A 16,681-nucleotide genomic window follows, 5' to 3' on the forward strand; every position below is an offset into this window, starting at 1 on the left:
GCTCTTTTTCTCAAATAAATGACTAAATCTTTAAAAAATTACTTCATAATTAAGTATAAATGCAGAAATTGTGATTGATATTTTTGCTCTTCCACTGTATCCTAGAAGTAAATGACTTTGTTTCTAAAACCTAAGTGGCAAACAGAAGTATATATTGAGCTATCCATCTGAATAACAGAGATACACATTTAAACCTCTTTTGAAACCTCATTTGGGAAAATGAGCTGAAGTAAAGTTTTTCATTAGCATGAGCCTCTGATATAAAGAAAACATCTTACCTTCCACTCAGAGATGAAAAGAAGGGTACTACATGTATTCCTAAGGGGCCTCCTTCCCCAGAAATCTCCACTGTTTTTGTCATATCACTGGGGCAGAAAAAAAATAAAGCACAGATGAGTCTCTACTTAAAAAAAAAAAAAAAAAAAGCAGCACATTAAAAAGAAAAAAAAAAACCTAAGATTATATCAACTGCTGTAAATTCAACAGCAGGAGATGAAATCAAATGAGTACATGATTTGCTGGTATGTTCACAAGATCCAGGAAATAAAATGTTTAAAAGACTGATTTCGTATTTTTTTTTCCCCTAGAAGGGAAACAAATGGAAATAACGACCCACGAAAATAACTTCCTACTTAACTTAATCTGCATAAATCAACATATTTAAAAGAATATATACAAAAATGAAATTTCTTTCCATTGAGACACACTTGAAAATTACTGTACAGATGATAAAATACATGGAATTAAGCTTATCTACGCTCAAGCATAAAGTAGGCTTCCACCCCAGAACAGGAAAATTGAAACAAAATACGTATTTACTAGAAAAAAGCACAGAATTACATTTTACAACAGTGAAGCCACAGTTGGTAATCCATATGGGCATGTTCAGAGCATTACAAATCAGAACTTAGACTTGCCTTTCAATAAGGCATCAGTTGTATTCAATGGAACAATTCTAAATTTTCACCTCCTATTTTTTTTAGAGGTAGAAAAAGAAGTTGTAAAGCCTGAAGAAAATGTATTACAGAAAGAAATAGAAAGCCTGACCTGCCTAACCTACTCCAGATTAAGGAAAGGATGAGCTAGAAACATTAATGGATAGTGTGTATGACTGAAATATACAAGATATTGGGAAACTTTGAGTAATAAAGAGTGGAACTAACAAGTTTTTATAAAGATGAAAAATAATAACCGTGGACAATTATTGGCTCCTTTAATCCCACAGAGAGAAAATAAAATTGCTAGAGGAAAAATGATAAAGTTGAAGCAAGCATCTCTGTTATGGAAATTGTAAGTAGGTCTCTATTGTTTCCTATTTACATGAAAATGACCTGAAACTAGATGTCAAATTAAGAGCTACAGCTGCTACAAATGCTTTTCTGTTCCAAATTGAAAACGGTGAAATTTTGGCTCCTTGCTAGAAAGTTGAGAACAGCATAAGAAAGCAAAATGCCTGATGAATTCACTCTGCATGTAGTACTCTCTGAATTATCAGCAATCTAAAATAAATACATTAAATATATTCTCATCAGTAGACTAGGCTTATTTTTAATGTGTTTTCATTGCAAACTTATTATCATTAAGAACTGAAAAAAGAGCATGTCAATTTCTAACATTTGTGAAATATGACAGAATTTCAAATCTGATAATAAATTTCAAATGAGTTTTTCTCAGATATTGCCAATATATTTAAAACTTGTTCAGTCAAGCAGGTTCTATCAGAGGCCTGGAGTACAAGTTAGAAATAAAACAAATCTTAGAGTGGTAATATCATGGGATAAATAGATTCTTGATACTTTCTGTGTGAGGGAATAGATGTTATATGAATATATTCATTATCTGTATATTCACATAATCTCTCTCTCTCTGTGTGTATATATATGTAATACTATATGTAGATATGCATTATATGTCCTAAATATAAACTGTCTGGTGGGCAGAAAAAGTTGTATAGCTTTTAATGGACCACAAAGCAATAATTTTTATATAATAACAGATTTATAGTGCATTTACAGGTATTTGAGAAAGTCTAAACCCAAAGCATTAACATTCTAGGGTTATGGTATTATTTTAAAGACTTTTAAAAACAAACATGAAAATCTTGGTTAGGGGATCCCTGGGTGGCTCAGCGGTTTAGTGCCTGCCTTTGGCCCAGGGCATGATCCTGGGGTCCTGGGATCGAGACCCACATCAGACTTCCTGCGTGGCGCCTGCTTCTCCCTCTGCCTGTGTCTCTGCCTCTCTCTCTTTCATGAATAAATAAATACAATCTTAAAAATATCTTTAAAAATCATTAAAACTATTATCTCTACCTTTATAATGTATTTTTATAGTTTTACACTTAGAACATAACACAAATCTTTCCTAATAAACGTATCACATATCCACGTGCTTATAGACAGCCCTTTTATGTATTATATAGAGGCTTTTGGGATATAGTGTTTAGTATAGAGTTCAAGATGTTAGCTTAAGAATTTTTAGGATGGCTTTATGGATTTTTTTGTCTAGCAAATATTTCTTTTTTTTTTAAAGATTTTATTTATTAATTCATGAGAGACACACAGAGAGAGGCAGAGATATATAGGCAGAGGGAGAAGCAGGCTCCCCCCAGGGAGCCTGATGGGAGGGGACTCGATCCCAGGACCCCGGGATCACGACCTCAGCCAAAGACAGATGCTCAACCACTGAGACACCCAGGTGCCTGCAAATATTTCTTTACCCAACTCAAAACCTCTCCTGTAAAACATAGTAAAATCTATGTATTATACTGATATCTATTCTTCAAGAAATATCAATCCTCTATTTTCACACTCACTTAAATAAAGTAAATCTTATAATTTGTTAAAGCAATCAATCTTGTTTCAAAACACCACAACTTTTGGGGGGGATACAGTTTAAAGGTTCATTTATACTTTATAAGATTCTCTTTTTCTAGATTTCAGAATAAACTTGTGTGCTATCTATATACATGACAGGCACAATCTTTGGCTAGAAAGATATTTGACAAATGTTAAATTACTAGCATCAAAATATGATCTCAGGAAAAAAGCACAGAAGACTTTTGATTTTATAGATTTTAATATATAGGCAGATACAGAGAATTAAATTTATTTTAAATAGATCAGCATCACAAATTTTATACAGGCTATGTTTTACCATGCTCTTATCCATTATTTTAAGATGGAAAGAAAAGCTTTTGAAAGAGGAAGTCTCATAAACGTGATATTTTTACTTATTTTAAAGGGGGAGGGGCAGAAAAAAAAACCTTGTGTTATATATACCTGATGGAATTCTGTAGAAATCTCTGTTTATATACCCTTCATGAAAGATAAACACAGCAAGTAAGGCTGGACACAATTATTTGAATACTTAATCTCATAAAGTGAGATTTTTTTACTAAGATGTGGAAATATACACTATTAATGCTATTTGTTTAGGTAAAGTGCAGAGTAGGGTTCAGGGACCAGTGAACAGGATATGTACACAGTAATTTATGTTTTGGAGGCAGACTGAGAATGGAAAACTTAGAGAATGAGGTGAAGAGGACATTCTAGCAGTGGAAAGAAAAAAGGGACTGTCAGCTACTTGTGAAAAACGGACAAAAAATGAAATGTGGGGTAAAGGGAAAGTACATTAATTACACAAAGTCTGTAATTTCACTAAGATCAAAACAGCTGATTTTATACAACTAAAGCGAGAGCGGAGAGTCACAGAACTTTAGGTCCAACAGCATTAATCAAGCTAAATGCCCTCAGATCCAACTGACTAAACTGATTCAACTAATTCCTGGGACCAGCTGCTACCTATCTCAGATTTTAGGACAAAACTCTGGGCGAAGGTACAAAATAAAAGGTTAAAAGTGAGCCGTCCTCAACAGCTACTCTGCAGGAACTCCATGGCAAGTACTGCATTTGGCTCCATCCAGAAGAAACACAGGAAGCCTGAGGGCAAGGATGCCAGAGCTGCAGACGGCTGCAGGTCCAAGTCCTCATGGGAGGCAAATGGATAGCATTTTTAGCCTTGAGATTACTGGACTCAGTCACAGGCCACTCATTTAGAGGAAGGGACAGACAAGACTCAGGGCAGGTGTGGTGCGGGGGCACATATCTTATTTTGGAAGAAAATCATGATTCACTTATGAAATTAGAGAGACAGTGTATAGTAGTGGTGGCTTTGAGTTCGTTGAGTAAATAATTTAAATGAACACCAAAAGTATTAGTTTCTTTATTTGGACTATGGGGAAATTAAGATGAATTCCTAGTAGAACTGTCAGTTTAAAAACAATTAGAGGACATAGCATGTACATCATACAAGTCGTAGCTGGCATACACAAAAGGCTCAGTAACTATCAGCTATTAGGATGATTATTAGAACTTTTTGAGGGATGAGTTTACAGATTAAAAGGAAATTATCTCAAACTTTCCATTTTTTTCAACTGATTTCTTCAGTAAGACTTTTAAAAATATCCTCAGCGGGACGCCTGGGTGGCTCAGCTGTTGCGTGCCTGCCTTTGGTCCAGGGCACAATCCTGGAGTCCCGGGGTCAAGTCCCACGTTGGACTCCCTGCGTGGACCCTGCTTCTCCCTCTGCCTGTATCTCTCTCTCTCTCTCTGTGCCACTTATGAATAAATAAATAAAATCTTAAAAAAAATATCCTCAGGTATTATAGGATTGAGGAAAACCCTTTCTTCATGATTAGACTGCTGCCATAGAGAAGATGATGGGTAATACATGGATAGAAGGTTTCAGCCGGGTTTCTTCAGGCCCTAACGTGCAGGTCTGTCATGTGGAATAGAGTGAGAGATGGAATGTGAAAGAAAGACCTCCCAGAAGAGTTTGTTGATGGCACAGGTCTGCTGGATCATGATGTCTTGTTGATGCAAATATACTGAGTGAAAACCTAACAAAAAATTTGTTGCTGATGATGGTGGGATTCATGTAACATACCTAAATTCAATGTATATTAATAGAGTAGTTGCAAGGAGGAAGTTCTACAAGGAAAATACAGAGGCCAATGTCTGAGGAGTTTATAATCTAGGGAGGCAGGTTATGACAGATAACAAGGAATAATACAAAGCAATGGAATGATAGTAGTAATCATAGTATACTTTTTCTGATTATAAGTTATTATTTGGGAGGCAGTATATTAATGGCCTTCTAGCATGATACCATGTACTCTTACAAAAGTATAAGGTAAACATGTCAGTCCCATTTTATAGATAAGTAAACCAATGCCTAGAAAGGTAAAATAATTTGTCAAGCCTCACACCATCTTGACAAGGTAGAGTCAGAACTCAAATTATAATTTATTATATTCAAGAGCAGGGGTTTTTAAATTATTTTTTATTTATTTTTTTATTACTATTTTTTTAAGAGCAAAGTTTTAAGCTACTCTCATGTGAGTTTCAAAGTTGAGGCACATTCTGATGAGGCTCAGAGGAAATTAGTACAGGATTAGGAAAGGAAGCTGGGATCAGGAAAGTCTTCCTGAAAGAGGTACATTTTAGATGAAACTGAGAAGGGCAAATGGATCTTCAGTCAGAAAAAGTAGGTGAGGGAATGGAGGGGGCATGCAGATGAAAGAACACAGTCTACACTGAGACACTGAACCAGGAGGGTGTGTGGGCACATAGACTAGTTGTGATATTAAAGAAAGAGGTCAGTGAGCAGGGAGAAAGGACGGGAAAGACAGAGGCAGGTATTGAGAAGAGAAGGTTGAACCACAAGCTTGAGATCAAATCTCAAAGTGATATGTCAAATTCTATGCTAAAAAAAAAAAAAAAAAAAGCACACTTAGTTCTGTAGAAAATGGAGTCATTAAAGGTGTCGGCACTAGGAGTGCTGTGATAAATGCTGGGGTTTAGAAATATTTATCTGGCAGTGATATGTGGGATCTATTAGAAAAGAATAAGACAAGATAGAGATTGATTCCTGAGACAGGAGTGAGTAAATGATTGCAATAATCAGATTGGTAATAAGGCTTGAGTAAGAATTACAGGAATAAAGCATGAATACCTGGGGAAAGGTTTAAGCGATATATATATATATATATATATATATATATATATATATATATATATATATATATATATAATTTTTTTTTTGACATGGACTCTCTCAATAATTTGCCGAATGAATGGATATCAGAGGGAAAGACAAATAAAACTTGATGGCTGTTTTAAGCCTGGGAAGAGAGGTAAGTCTAGAGGAAGCAAATTTGGAAATGTGTCAAGGAATAGTTTGAGGTCAGGAATGACGGAGAACTTAGAGATCCGGTGAAGGTCTTTTGCACATGTTGCTTGCTGTTGAAAGAGAAGTTTAGGAGCATTTGGATGGCTTAGTCAGTTATGCATCCAGCTCTTGATTTGGCTCAAGTCATGATCTCAGGGTTGTGAGATCAAGCCCCTCATGGGGCTCCATGCTGGGAGTGGAGCCTGCTTAAGATAGTCTCTCTTACTCTGCACTGCCGCCCCCTCAAAAAGAAAAGAAAAGGTAAGAAAGAGAGAGGAGTTTAAAGTACAGTTTAAAAAAATTTAAAAACACCCAATAGAAACCACCTAAGAGAAACTTCTTACTTCATCATCAAGGGAAATTGAATAGTACTTCATAGAAGATGCATATTATAAGCCTATTTGGAGAACCTCCTCAGACAGTTATTTTTCTTTAAAAAATGTGTTAATTGTGAGTAACTAGTTAATAGATATGCTTATGATCTATGGAGCAATGTGTTTTAACCATTCACTGAAAAAATATGCTGCTAGTATGTTCCAAGACCTGTATGACGTGTCAGGAATGCCTTGGAGGATTCACAGACTTATATGGGAGAACGACAGTTACAACAAACTGTGGAATGTGTGCTAATCATAACTATAGCAGCCACAAATATTTATCTAGGCTTTCATTTAGCATTGTACTACGTGCAATTGCCTGCGATAAATCTCATTTAATCTTCATAATAATCTGTGTGATCATGATACCCATTTTCCATATTAAATAAAATTAAAGAGGCTAAATGATTAGTCCAAAGTTACATAAGTAGTGTTCAAATCAAGGACTTAACGAAATTCAATTGGAATGAAGGAATGGCTTGCTGAATGCTATGGTTTAAGAAATTTTATCCAGCAGTACTATGTCAGATCAATTAGGATAAAGAGATTGATATTCAAGAGAAGAGACAGTGGAGTTACTGTAATAGTCTGAGAGTCATTGCTTGAGCAATGACTATGGGGATTAAAGTATAGGAAAAAGTTCAAAATATTTTGATATGGACTCTGCAAATAATCTGCTGAGCTTCTATGCTACCTACATCAAAGTGACCCCAAAGTCCTATTTTTGAGCCAGACTCTGTGGGGTAGCATGCCATCCTTGCCCCAGGACAATGCTGACCACGTAACTCAGGTCTAAGTGACGTCCTAATTTCTCTTCCTTTGTTTCTTCATCACTCCATGCCAGCTAGAACCAATGTGTTCTCCTGCAGTTGTAATCTCCAAGCTTCCTGCTGCTAGCTGTGCATGCTATGCTGTTAAGATCTTTCTCATCCTCCTCTTACCAAAGAGGCTGCAAGAGCTGGAAGTCTGTACTTCCTCTACTTTCTGAACTTGGCCTCAACCTGATTTCAGCTGATTTCTCCAAACTGGTACTCTCTACATGAAGTTTTTTAGCATGAAATAAAACACAAAAAGAATAAGGGGAAGTGTTCACACTGGAGTCCAAGGATTTGGAGACAAGAGTAGTGGATATAGATTGGGTGTCTACAAGTTACTTAATTGCTCTTACCACTATTAAATATGGAATTAGTTTTCTAGTGCAAAATTTGAAGCAACTTAGAAAAAAATGATGGTAAGAATGGTGGTGGTGGTGGTGGTAGTATCATTATCATCACCAAGATGGTGGTGATGATGAGCACAATACAGTGGTAGCCAACAGTAGCAAATATTCCCATGGCTGACTCTGGCCCAGGCATTGTTTGAAGTTCTTTACATGAATTCATTTAATCTTCATACCAACCCTCTGAGGAAGGTTTTAATATTATTTCTGTTTTACAGACCAGAAACTAGGGCAAAGAGACAAATAACTTGCCTAAGTTCATAGAACTAGCAAGAAGCAAAACTCGGAACTGAACCTGTGTAGCAGCTAAGGCAGGACTGGAAATTAGTGCAGAACAAAGTAATTATTGAGGAAAATGAGAGCAAATGACTTCATATAATGAGTTACTTACATTAAAAACATGAAAAATCCTTGGTGATAGACTGGATTCATGTTATATACATTGAATAAAATATTCCAAGAAGGTTAAAACAGAATGCAAAGCAATATTCAAAGCGCTAGTGTCAAAGCAGAACACTCAACCACAATGAACTCTGAAAATTCACTTTAAACTGTTGTTCAAAGAGAAAAATAGCAATTAAGAAATCCAGGTTGCTGAAGAGTTGAAAGAGTTGGACGCTCGTTTATATATGTTTGTCAGGAAGTTCTTACATCATAAAAGAAAATAGAAGAGTGACTAATTAATTTTAGAATTGAGACAGGTTTCAGTCCACTATTCTACTTATCTTGACCTTCCCTATAAAATAGGAACAACTACAAACTATTAAAGAAACATTATCTCGATATAACTAAAATACTCTTAATCACATAAAGAGAATACCTCAGTGCATCCTTGGTTTTCGGCGATGTCGGTGGCTCTGGCTGTACACCATTCATAACTTCTCCATCTTCTAAGTTCTGTGTGGAATCCTGCAGTCAAACAAACCCATAAATATGTGGACGCTATGCATAGAGAATTGAAAATTTGAATAAAATGTCTCAATGTGAAACGGCAAGTGGTTTTACTCTCGGTATATATAGTATGCTCCAATTTCTTTGAAGACTGGAAACAGGTGTTAATCTTTTCCGTGCTTTCAATGTTCTTTTCTCTCCTGTTTGGTTTCTGAAATACTCAAATGGGCCATTTACACAAGGCAATGTGTTAAGAGCTTTGGAATACATCATTTAGCTTCCTGCTACTCAACCATAAGCTTTTTGGGACCGAGTGTTTTAAATCAGCAAGGAAAGGGGTACCAAAGGGAAGGTGCCACTGACAGGTGGTGATGTATTAGCTTTAATGTACTCTACTTGCCTGCACCCCCTGGTGACACTAAAAATATAAAGAAAGCCAAATCCATGGAAAAAAAAAAAGTCGCCTGGCAAGGTTACTTCTGTCAAAAGTCTAACAGGATAATGAAAGGAAAAGAAATGTGGAGTTCTTACTTTGTCATAAGACTTTTATTCTGAGAGTGATCTTCAGCAGAGAGAAACTACAAGTAACCATTTAATTTCTAAGATGGTAAACTCTCTTCCGCAACAGACAGGTAAGGGGGCCAGAGGAGGCAAGCACGCCAAGCCAGTGGCCACATTGAGTTGGGTGTTACATAGACAGAATGGATTCTAAAAAGCAAGCTTGATTTAGAATCTCATTTGGGAGGCATTCGATTTCTGGTAGGCTTTGGAATTGCACTTTAACAGAGGGATTTTGCAGATACACCACTCTTCAGAAGCAAAGTCAGAGACAGTGTTACTCATGGACTCAGGTTTCAAGGAATCCGCAAACCACATGGAGAAAGATCCATTGTCAATGACCACCTGTAAACAGCATTTGTGGATCTGAAAGCATCATTTCAACAACAAAAAGAGAATATATCAGTTAAGAGGTTGGGCATAAAGGAATTAAGTTAGGACCTTGAAGAAAACAAGGCATGGAGGCACAATTCAAGCAGTTTGTCAGTGTGAAATGATTTAAAAAATGTATTTCACTTTTTTTTTATTTTTTTTTATTTTTTTATTTTTTAATTTTTATTTATTTATGATAGTCACACAGAGCGAGAGAGAGAGAGAGAGGCAGAGACACAGGCAGAGGGAGAAGCAGGCTCCATGCGCCGGGAGCCCGATGTGGGATTCGATCCCGGGTCTCCAGGATCGCACCCCGGGCCAAAGGCAGGCGCCAAACCGCTGCGCCACCCAGGGATCCCTGTATTTCACTTTTAGACTGTGTGGTAACATTTCACGTTGGGGTTCTGGGTTTGTGAAAGACTCAGTCTACACTATATTTCGTTTTTTAAAAATTTGTTTTCACTCTTCTATGGGGATAAACAAAGGGAAGAAAATCTAAAAGGTCAAAGAACAATTTTTAGTTTAAGGTAACAAATCTTAAAAGATGAATGTCTTTGGAAGCTTTCAAACATTCCTACTATTATGAAGGGATTGATATATGCTTACAGAGAAAAGAGGGCTGGGGAACTAACAAAAATACTTAGGTAGACAATTTAACAAAATATTTGAACTCATGACTACTGCGCATGTCGGCACATTTACACCTTCTTACCTCTCTTACACAAGGGGGAGCACTCTGAAGGGTAAGGGCATGGCTGGTCCTCTATGAAGTATCCAACACACAGAGCTCATTTAGTGATGCCTCGAATGCAATGAGCACAATGGCATTGTATTAGTTTCCTAATGCTGTGTAATAAATTACCCTCAAATTGAATGCATTAAAAAATCCTATTGTCTCTCAGGGTTTCTGTGGGTCAAATATTTAGAAGTGGCTTGGACGGAGGAGTTCCGGGCTAGAATCTCTCATGAGGAGGCAACCATTTCAAGATATCAACAGGGCTGCAGCTTCAATCATTGAGAGGCTTGACTGGGGCTTCAAGACCCACTATTTTTATTTCTTATAAAAATTTTATTACGATATAATTCACATAACATTAAATTTACCCTTTTAAAAAGTACAATTCAGTCTATTTTAGCTTATCCACAGAATTTTGCAATCATCACCATTATCTAATTTTAGAATAATTTTAAAAACCCAAAAAGAGAGTCCCATACCCATTAGCCATCACTCCCATTTCTGCCTGCCTACCCCCATCTTTCACTCCCAACCCCCCACCCCACCCCACCCCCAATCTCACCCCACAATCATTAATTCACTTCTTGTCTCTAAGAATATATCTATTATGAACATTTTATACAAACAGAATTATAAGACATGTGGCTCTTTTTAAGCATGAGGTTCTCAAGGCTCATTCATGTTGTAGTATGTATCAGTAGTTCACTGCAGTTTATGGCTAAATAATATTCCATTATATGGATAGACTGTATTTTGTTTACTCGCTCATCATTCGATGGGCACTTGGAGTTTTTCCACTTTTTCTGATTATAAATAATGTTGCTACAACCATTTGAAATCATGTTCAGCTGTGAAATAAATGTCACTAAAAACATGTTCTTGTGGGCTTAAGTTTTCACTTCTCTTTGATAGATAGATATCCAGGGGTGGGATTGCTGGGCCATATGGTCACTCTGTATAACATTTTGAGAGACTACTATACTATTTCCAAAGTGTTGCACAATTTTACATTCTCATCAGCAATATATGAGGGTACCAATTTATCTGAATCCTCACCTTCTTGCACTTTCAATTTTCCTTTTTTAAGATTTTAGCCATCATAGTGGGTGTGAAGTGGTTTTTATTTTGCATATCCCCAATGACTAATGATTTGCATTTCTCTATGAATAATGATGCTGAGGATCTTCTCATGTGATTATTGGACATTTGTAGACCTCCTGTGAAGAAGTATCTAATTATTTGGTTTTTTAATTATTGAATTATAAGAGTTCTTAAATATTCTGTATACAGATTCCTTAGACACATGATTTGCAATTATTGCCTCCCTTTCTATGGAGATACTTCCTGAAATTTCTCCATGTGCCCTTTGAAACGCAAAAGTTCTTAATTTTAATGAAGTTCAATTTATTTTTTTATTTTGTTATTAGTGCTTTTTGGTGCTGTATCAAAGAAATATTGCATAATACAAGGTCATAAAAACTTACTCCTATATTCTCCTAAAAGTTTTTAAATGTTAGTTGTTACATTTAGGCATATAACTACTTTGAGTTAGTGTTTGTACAAAGTGTGACTATATCATTTGTTAAAGACTATTCTTTCTCCAATGAGTTGCCTAACACTCATAAAAACTCAACTGACCAAAAATGTAAGGGTTCATTTTTGTACTCTCAACTGTATTCCATTGATCCATCATGTATCCTTATGCCAGTACTACACGGTCTTGATTATTTAGTTTTATACTAAGTTTTGAAATCAGGAAGTGAGAATTCTCCACATTTGTTTTTCCAAGTTTGTTTTGGCTATTCTGCATCCCTTGCATTTTCATACAAATTTTAGAATCAGAACATCAAGTTCTGCAAGAAAAAAAAAGTCAGCTGGATTTTGGTAAAAATCACATCCAATGAGACAACATTTGGAGTATTGGCATTCTAGCAATATAAAGGCTTTGCATCCATGAACAGTTAACAGCAACTATTAATTAAAATAAATATTTTGGGGGCTCTGTAATTCTTCAAAGATATATATCCACAGAACATCAAAGAAAAAACTGAGATAAAAAATTTTAACTATTTTTGCCTCTTTGCTTCCTACTCCATGTAGAATTCTTTTGTTGATCCCATGCTATGATAAGAAAATAACCCACTTTCTGGTTCAAATCAACATTCTACAAGGTTAAAATAACTTTTTTTTAGTTATTTTAAAAATAACTTAGATGGTAAAGGTTCTGTTTATGTCAACAACATACTTGATACTCTAAGTATATGGAAATATCCATTAGAATTTGCAAGCAACGTTGGGCCAATTGCAATGTGATAATCCACTCAAGCATAATGCTGAACTGACTACGGTTTTACAGCAATCATGTCAATACCTACGAACTTACAAAAGAACACACACGTTCACAGACTTCTATGTCTAAGAAAAGAGTCCCACTATTTTGAAAACAGCATCGAAAACTCTGCTTTGCTGCAGCTATCAAAAACAGCAGTAACTAGAGTTTATCATCTCAACTAACGGGCAGTGTTTGTCACTTGCCAAAATCATTTCTCTATATGGCAATAACAGAATTCTTTGATATCCTCTAGAGATGCGGCAGGCAGACAAATGCTCAAGGTGCCCTGCAAGGACACAAAGACAATTCCAATTGACTTCAACAACACGGTAGCAGTGCACTGCATCAAGACTTACAAACGGCAACTTATTTCTTGACAGCGTCCAAAAAATGACTTTTCCCGAAAATTACAAGATATTTGACAAGCAATAATTTAGGACCTCTTCTTGGGCTTTTCCTTCACTAAGTTATGTGATGAAGAGTCATGAAATCACACATATCTAAAAATGACTTTTTTTACCCCTCTCGTAGCTTATTTAAATAACTTTGAGGAAAATCTGTGAAGTCTGACTTTTTAGTTGGGAGGTGAAGGAGCAAAAATAATCTGATGATGAAGAGGTAGAGGTATAAACAAATGGTGCTCAACATACACGATATTTCCTCAACTTTAGACTTGAGAAATATTAACTGTGTCATTTCAAATCCCCAAACTTGCTCTAAAAAGATCAATGGTTTGGGAAGCTCTACATTTAATTATATTAATAAAATTTAGAATGTCTACCTTTAATGTTAATTTAAAATAGACAGATGTGGGGATGCCTGGGGGCTCAGTGGCTGAGCATCTATCTGCCTTCAGCTCAGAGGCTGACCCTGGAATCTGGGATCAAATCCCCGCATGGGGCTCCCTGTGGGGGGCCTGCTTCTCCCTCTGCCTATGTCTCTGCCTCTCTCTCTGTGTCTCTCATGAATAACTAAATAAATCTTTAAAAAAATAAATAAAATAGACAGATGTGATCCACTGCATAGAATATAAGGATATAAAGCAACTTCAAAACTTATTTTGCCTTCTCCTTTTGCCCACATTACAATTCTTTGCTCTCTGATGAAGTTCAGCAGAAAGTTCTGTCTCGCCAACCCAGCAGAGGCCTTGAAGAAGTTTGTCCTTTATCTCTTTTGTCAGAGCAGAGAACATATCATATGTGGCTCTCACAACAGACAAGTTTAATTACTACAATTTTTTAAAAGTGAACATTTTTAGCAACACTTTCAGGATCATGGGAGCATTTCTGACAGCCAGAATGAGTTGGATTTAAACATCACTGCACTATTTTTAGCCTTAAAATCAACACTTACATAAATATTCCCAAACCAATTAGCAGCAGCTGGGAAGTAAAGGTGTTTACATTTAGTTAGCACTAGTGCTAACAACTTCGAGGGCTCACAGGCTGCTTGAAAAGGGCGCAGCACCAGGCCGGGCACTCCTCCCCAGGGCTCCCCAGGGTGATCAGGGTGTTGGCACCAGGCTACCATTTCATGTTTCAGTTGGTCTAAGTCACTGATTTCATCAAGGAGAGCGTATTCATCATGTAGCCTCATTAAAGTTATACATTTCCAAATAAACTTAGCACACTTGATCAAACTTTTTTGGAAGAAAATGTTACCCAAATTCTCATTGCTTTTCCCTAGCCGACCACAGCTCTAAAACAATACTAAAAACAGTTTTACAGCTCAGTTTTTCATCTCTCAGATGAGAACTAAAATAGCTGTCCCGTTATCAACAGATGTCTTTGACGTATAGGTGAAAATATATGGCTCCGATGTTTTCCCCCAGTGCACTTCAGCCACATTTGAAACTACATGCCCACAAAATTTTAACTGCAATTGAATTATATTTCAAAGCTCAGGTGCATATTATAACAATATTTGCATTCTAAAAAGCCAACTGCAAGTTTCTTTTGAAATTGCACGTGAATTTTAGAATGAGAGTAATAGAAAAATTATACAGAGAAGATTTGAGTGTCAGGTTACATGCCTGATGCTCATACATAAACATAATGTAAATTTTAAAATTAAAATTCTGGGCATAATTTCAGAATCTTTGTTTTTACATTTTAGAACAAGAATATCTGTGCTAAGTAAAAACAAGTTGTATTTGATAAGCACACATATAAAATGATCATGCATTTTGGTAGTCAAGCACCGTTACTCAAGCTTGACCTAATATATATTCTTCATGCCTTGGGCAACACCTTACCATGGGAAATCATGGCTGCATAGATATCACCTAAAAATGTTTCAGTTCTAACAATTTAACATGCCCACTATTCATTGTATATATATTTTTTCATATTTTGAGTTACATATATATATATTAGATTGCATATCTGTATGCCTAGAAATTGGCAAGAAAATTGGAGATTTGAAAAGTACTAAATTTCAAGTTTCTTAAGAATAAGGACAATTTTATTTTACTTTTTTTTTTTTTTTTTACTTTTAACAGAGATCCTCAAACTTTAGCATTAACAGAATCACCTAGAGCCTGTGAAAACAGTTTGTTGGGACCCATTGGAGGTTCTGATGTGGTAGATCTAGGGTGAGCCCTGTGAATTTGCATCTAACAAGTCCCTGATGCTTATAGTCAAAGAAACGCACTTCGAGAAACACTGTCCTATAGTAATTAGTGGAGACCTTCAGAAGTCCTTAACGATATTAATTAAGCACTGTAAAGAATGGTACTGATGAGCTAGTCTAATCATTTTATAGCTAAGAAAACTGAGACCCAGAACAGAGAACTGACTACCCATCTTTACTTATTGTGACACAGATAAAGCCAGAATCCAGGATTCTTGATTTTTGGTTCAGTGCTCTTTTCTGAATAGCTACTGACTTAATGAATGCTGACCTTATCATTCACTTTATCGATCCTGTTTTCTTTCAATGACATTAGCAAAAACTCTAATAATGCCTTGAGTATATTTTTTCTTTCAAAGATCTCAAAATATTTCATATATAACTAGATGCATATTCATGCCAATTCTAAATAATTTCTTGGCATTGCTATTTTAATTTTATGCATGGACATACCCAAAAACAAAAGGATTAATGTCTTGTTCAAGGCGAAACTAAGAGTCAAAGAATGAACCAAAATTACTTAGGACCTATGTCTCCTGAGATTTAGGTCTGCATGCAAGCATATTAAATATATTTACACTGCAATGTCTCTCAATTACAGATTTTCTGCAAATAGAATAAAGAAACAATAGCCTATCATAAAACATTAAAATAAATGATTTACATGAAAAACTATCAAGTGTTTCATTATTTTGAAGATTGAGCTCTAATAATTCCATTTTTTAAAGAAAAAGGTATTTTCACAGAAAACATTTAGATCATAAAAATTATTCCCCAAACCTTGGCTATGAGGTGTCTGTGCCCACATATGCACCCACTGTGAAGCCACGAATAAGTTACCAGAATAGATGTGGGACAAGACTGGACTGGATTTAAATAATTCTGCAGTCTGTAAAATACACTAAAGTCAGCAGTCTTCCAGTGGACTGTCTCCCAGAGACTGCACAGTAATGAATGGCATGCTGCCCAGGTTAAAACCCACCAACAACCCAGAGTTCACTACACCTTCTCTTCATCTGGTTTGTGTCCAAGAGATATTACGCGGTTTTAATAGGTTTAACAAAACAAATTTTAAAGGGGATAAACTAAGGTATTGTAGTAAAATTCAGCTCTGGTCTAAGGCAAAGGAGAAAGGTTCCAATAGAAGTTCTCTTGGGATGCCTGGGTGGCTCAGTGGTTGAGCATCTGCCTTTGGCTGAGGTCATGATCCCGGGGCCCTGGGATGGAGTCCCATATTGGGCTTCCCGCAGGAGCCTGCTTCTTCCTCTCCCTATGTCTCTGCCTTTCTCTGTGTGTCTCTCATGAATAAGTAAATAAAATCTTTTTTTTTTTTT

General features: G+C 36.1%; 1 protein-coding gene across 5 annotated transcripts in view; it reads right to left on the minus strand.

Annotated features, from left to right (window-relative positions):
- PARD3B (par-3 family cell polarity regulator beta) overlaps nt 1–16,681 on the minus strand; it is a 987,000-nt gene that overhangs the window by 462,441 nt on the left and 507,878 nt on the right. For all 5 annotated transcript variants that reach the window (XM_072813099.1, XM_072813097.1, XM_072813100.1 and 2 more), the window contains exons 5-6: nt 8,648–8,736; nt 279–365 (exon numbers count right to left, since the gene is read on the minus strand). In XM_072813099.1, the coding sequence (XP_072669200.1) occupies nt 279–365; nt 8,648–8,736 (176 nt within the window). The remainder of the gene's footprint in view (nt 1–278; nt 366–8,647; nt 8,737–16,681) is intronic.

The sequence above is a fragment of the Canis lupus genome, chromosome 36, assembly GCF_048164855.1.
Source record: "Canis lupus baileyi chromosome 36, mCanLup2.hap1, whole genome shotgun sequence".
In the NCBI taxonomy this organism is placed as follows: domain Eukaryota; kingdom Metazoa; phylum Chordata; class Mammalia; order Carnivora; family Canidae; genus Canis; species Canis lupus.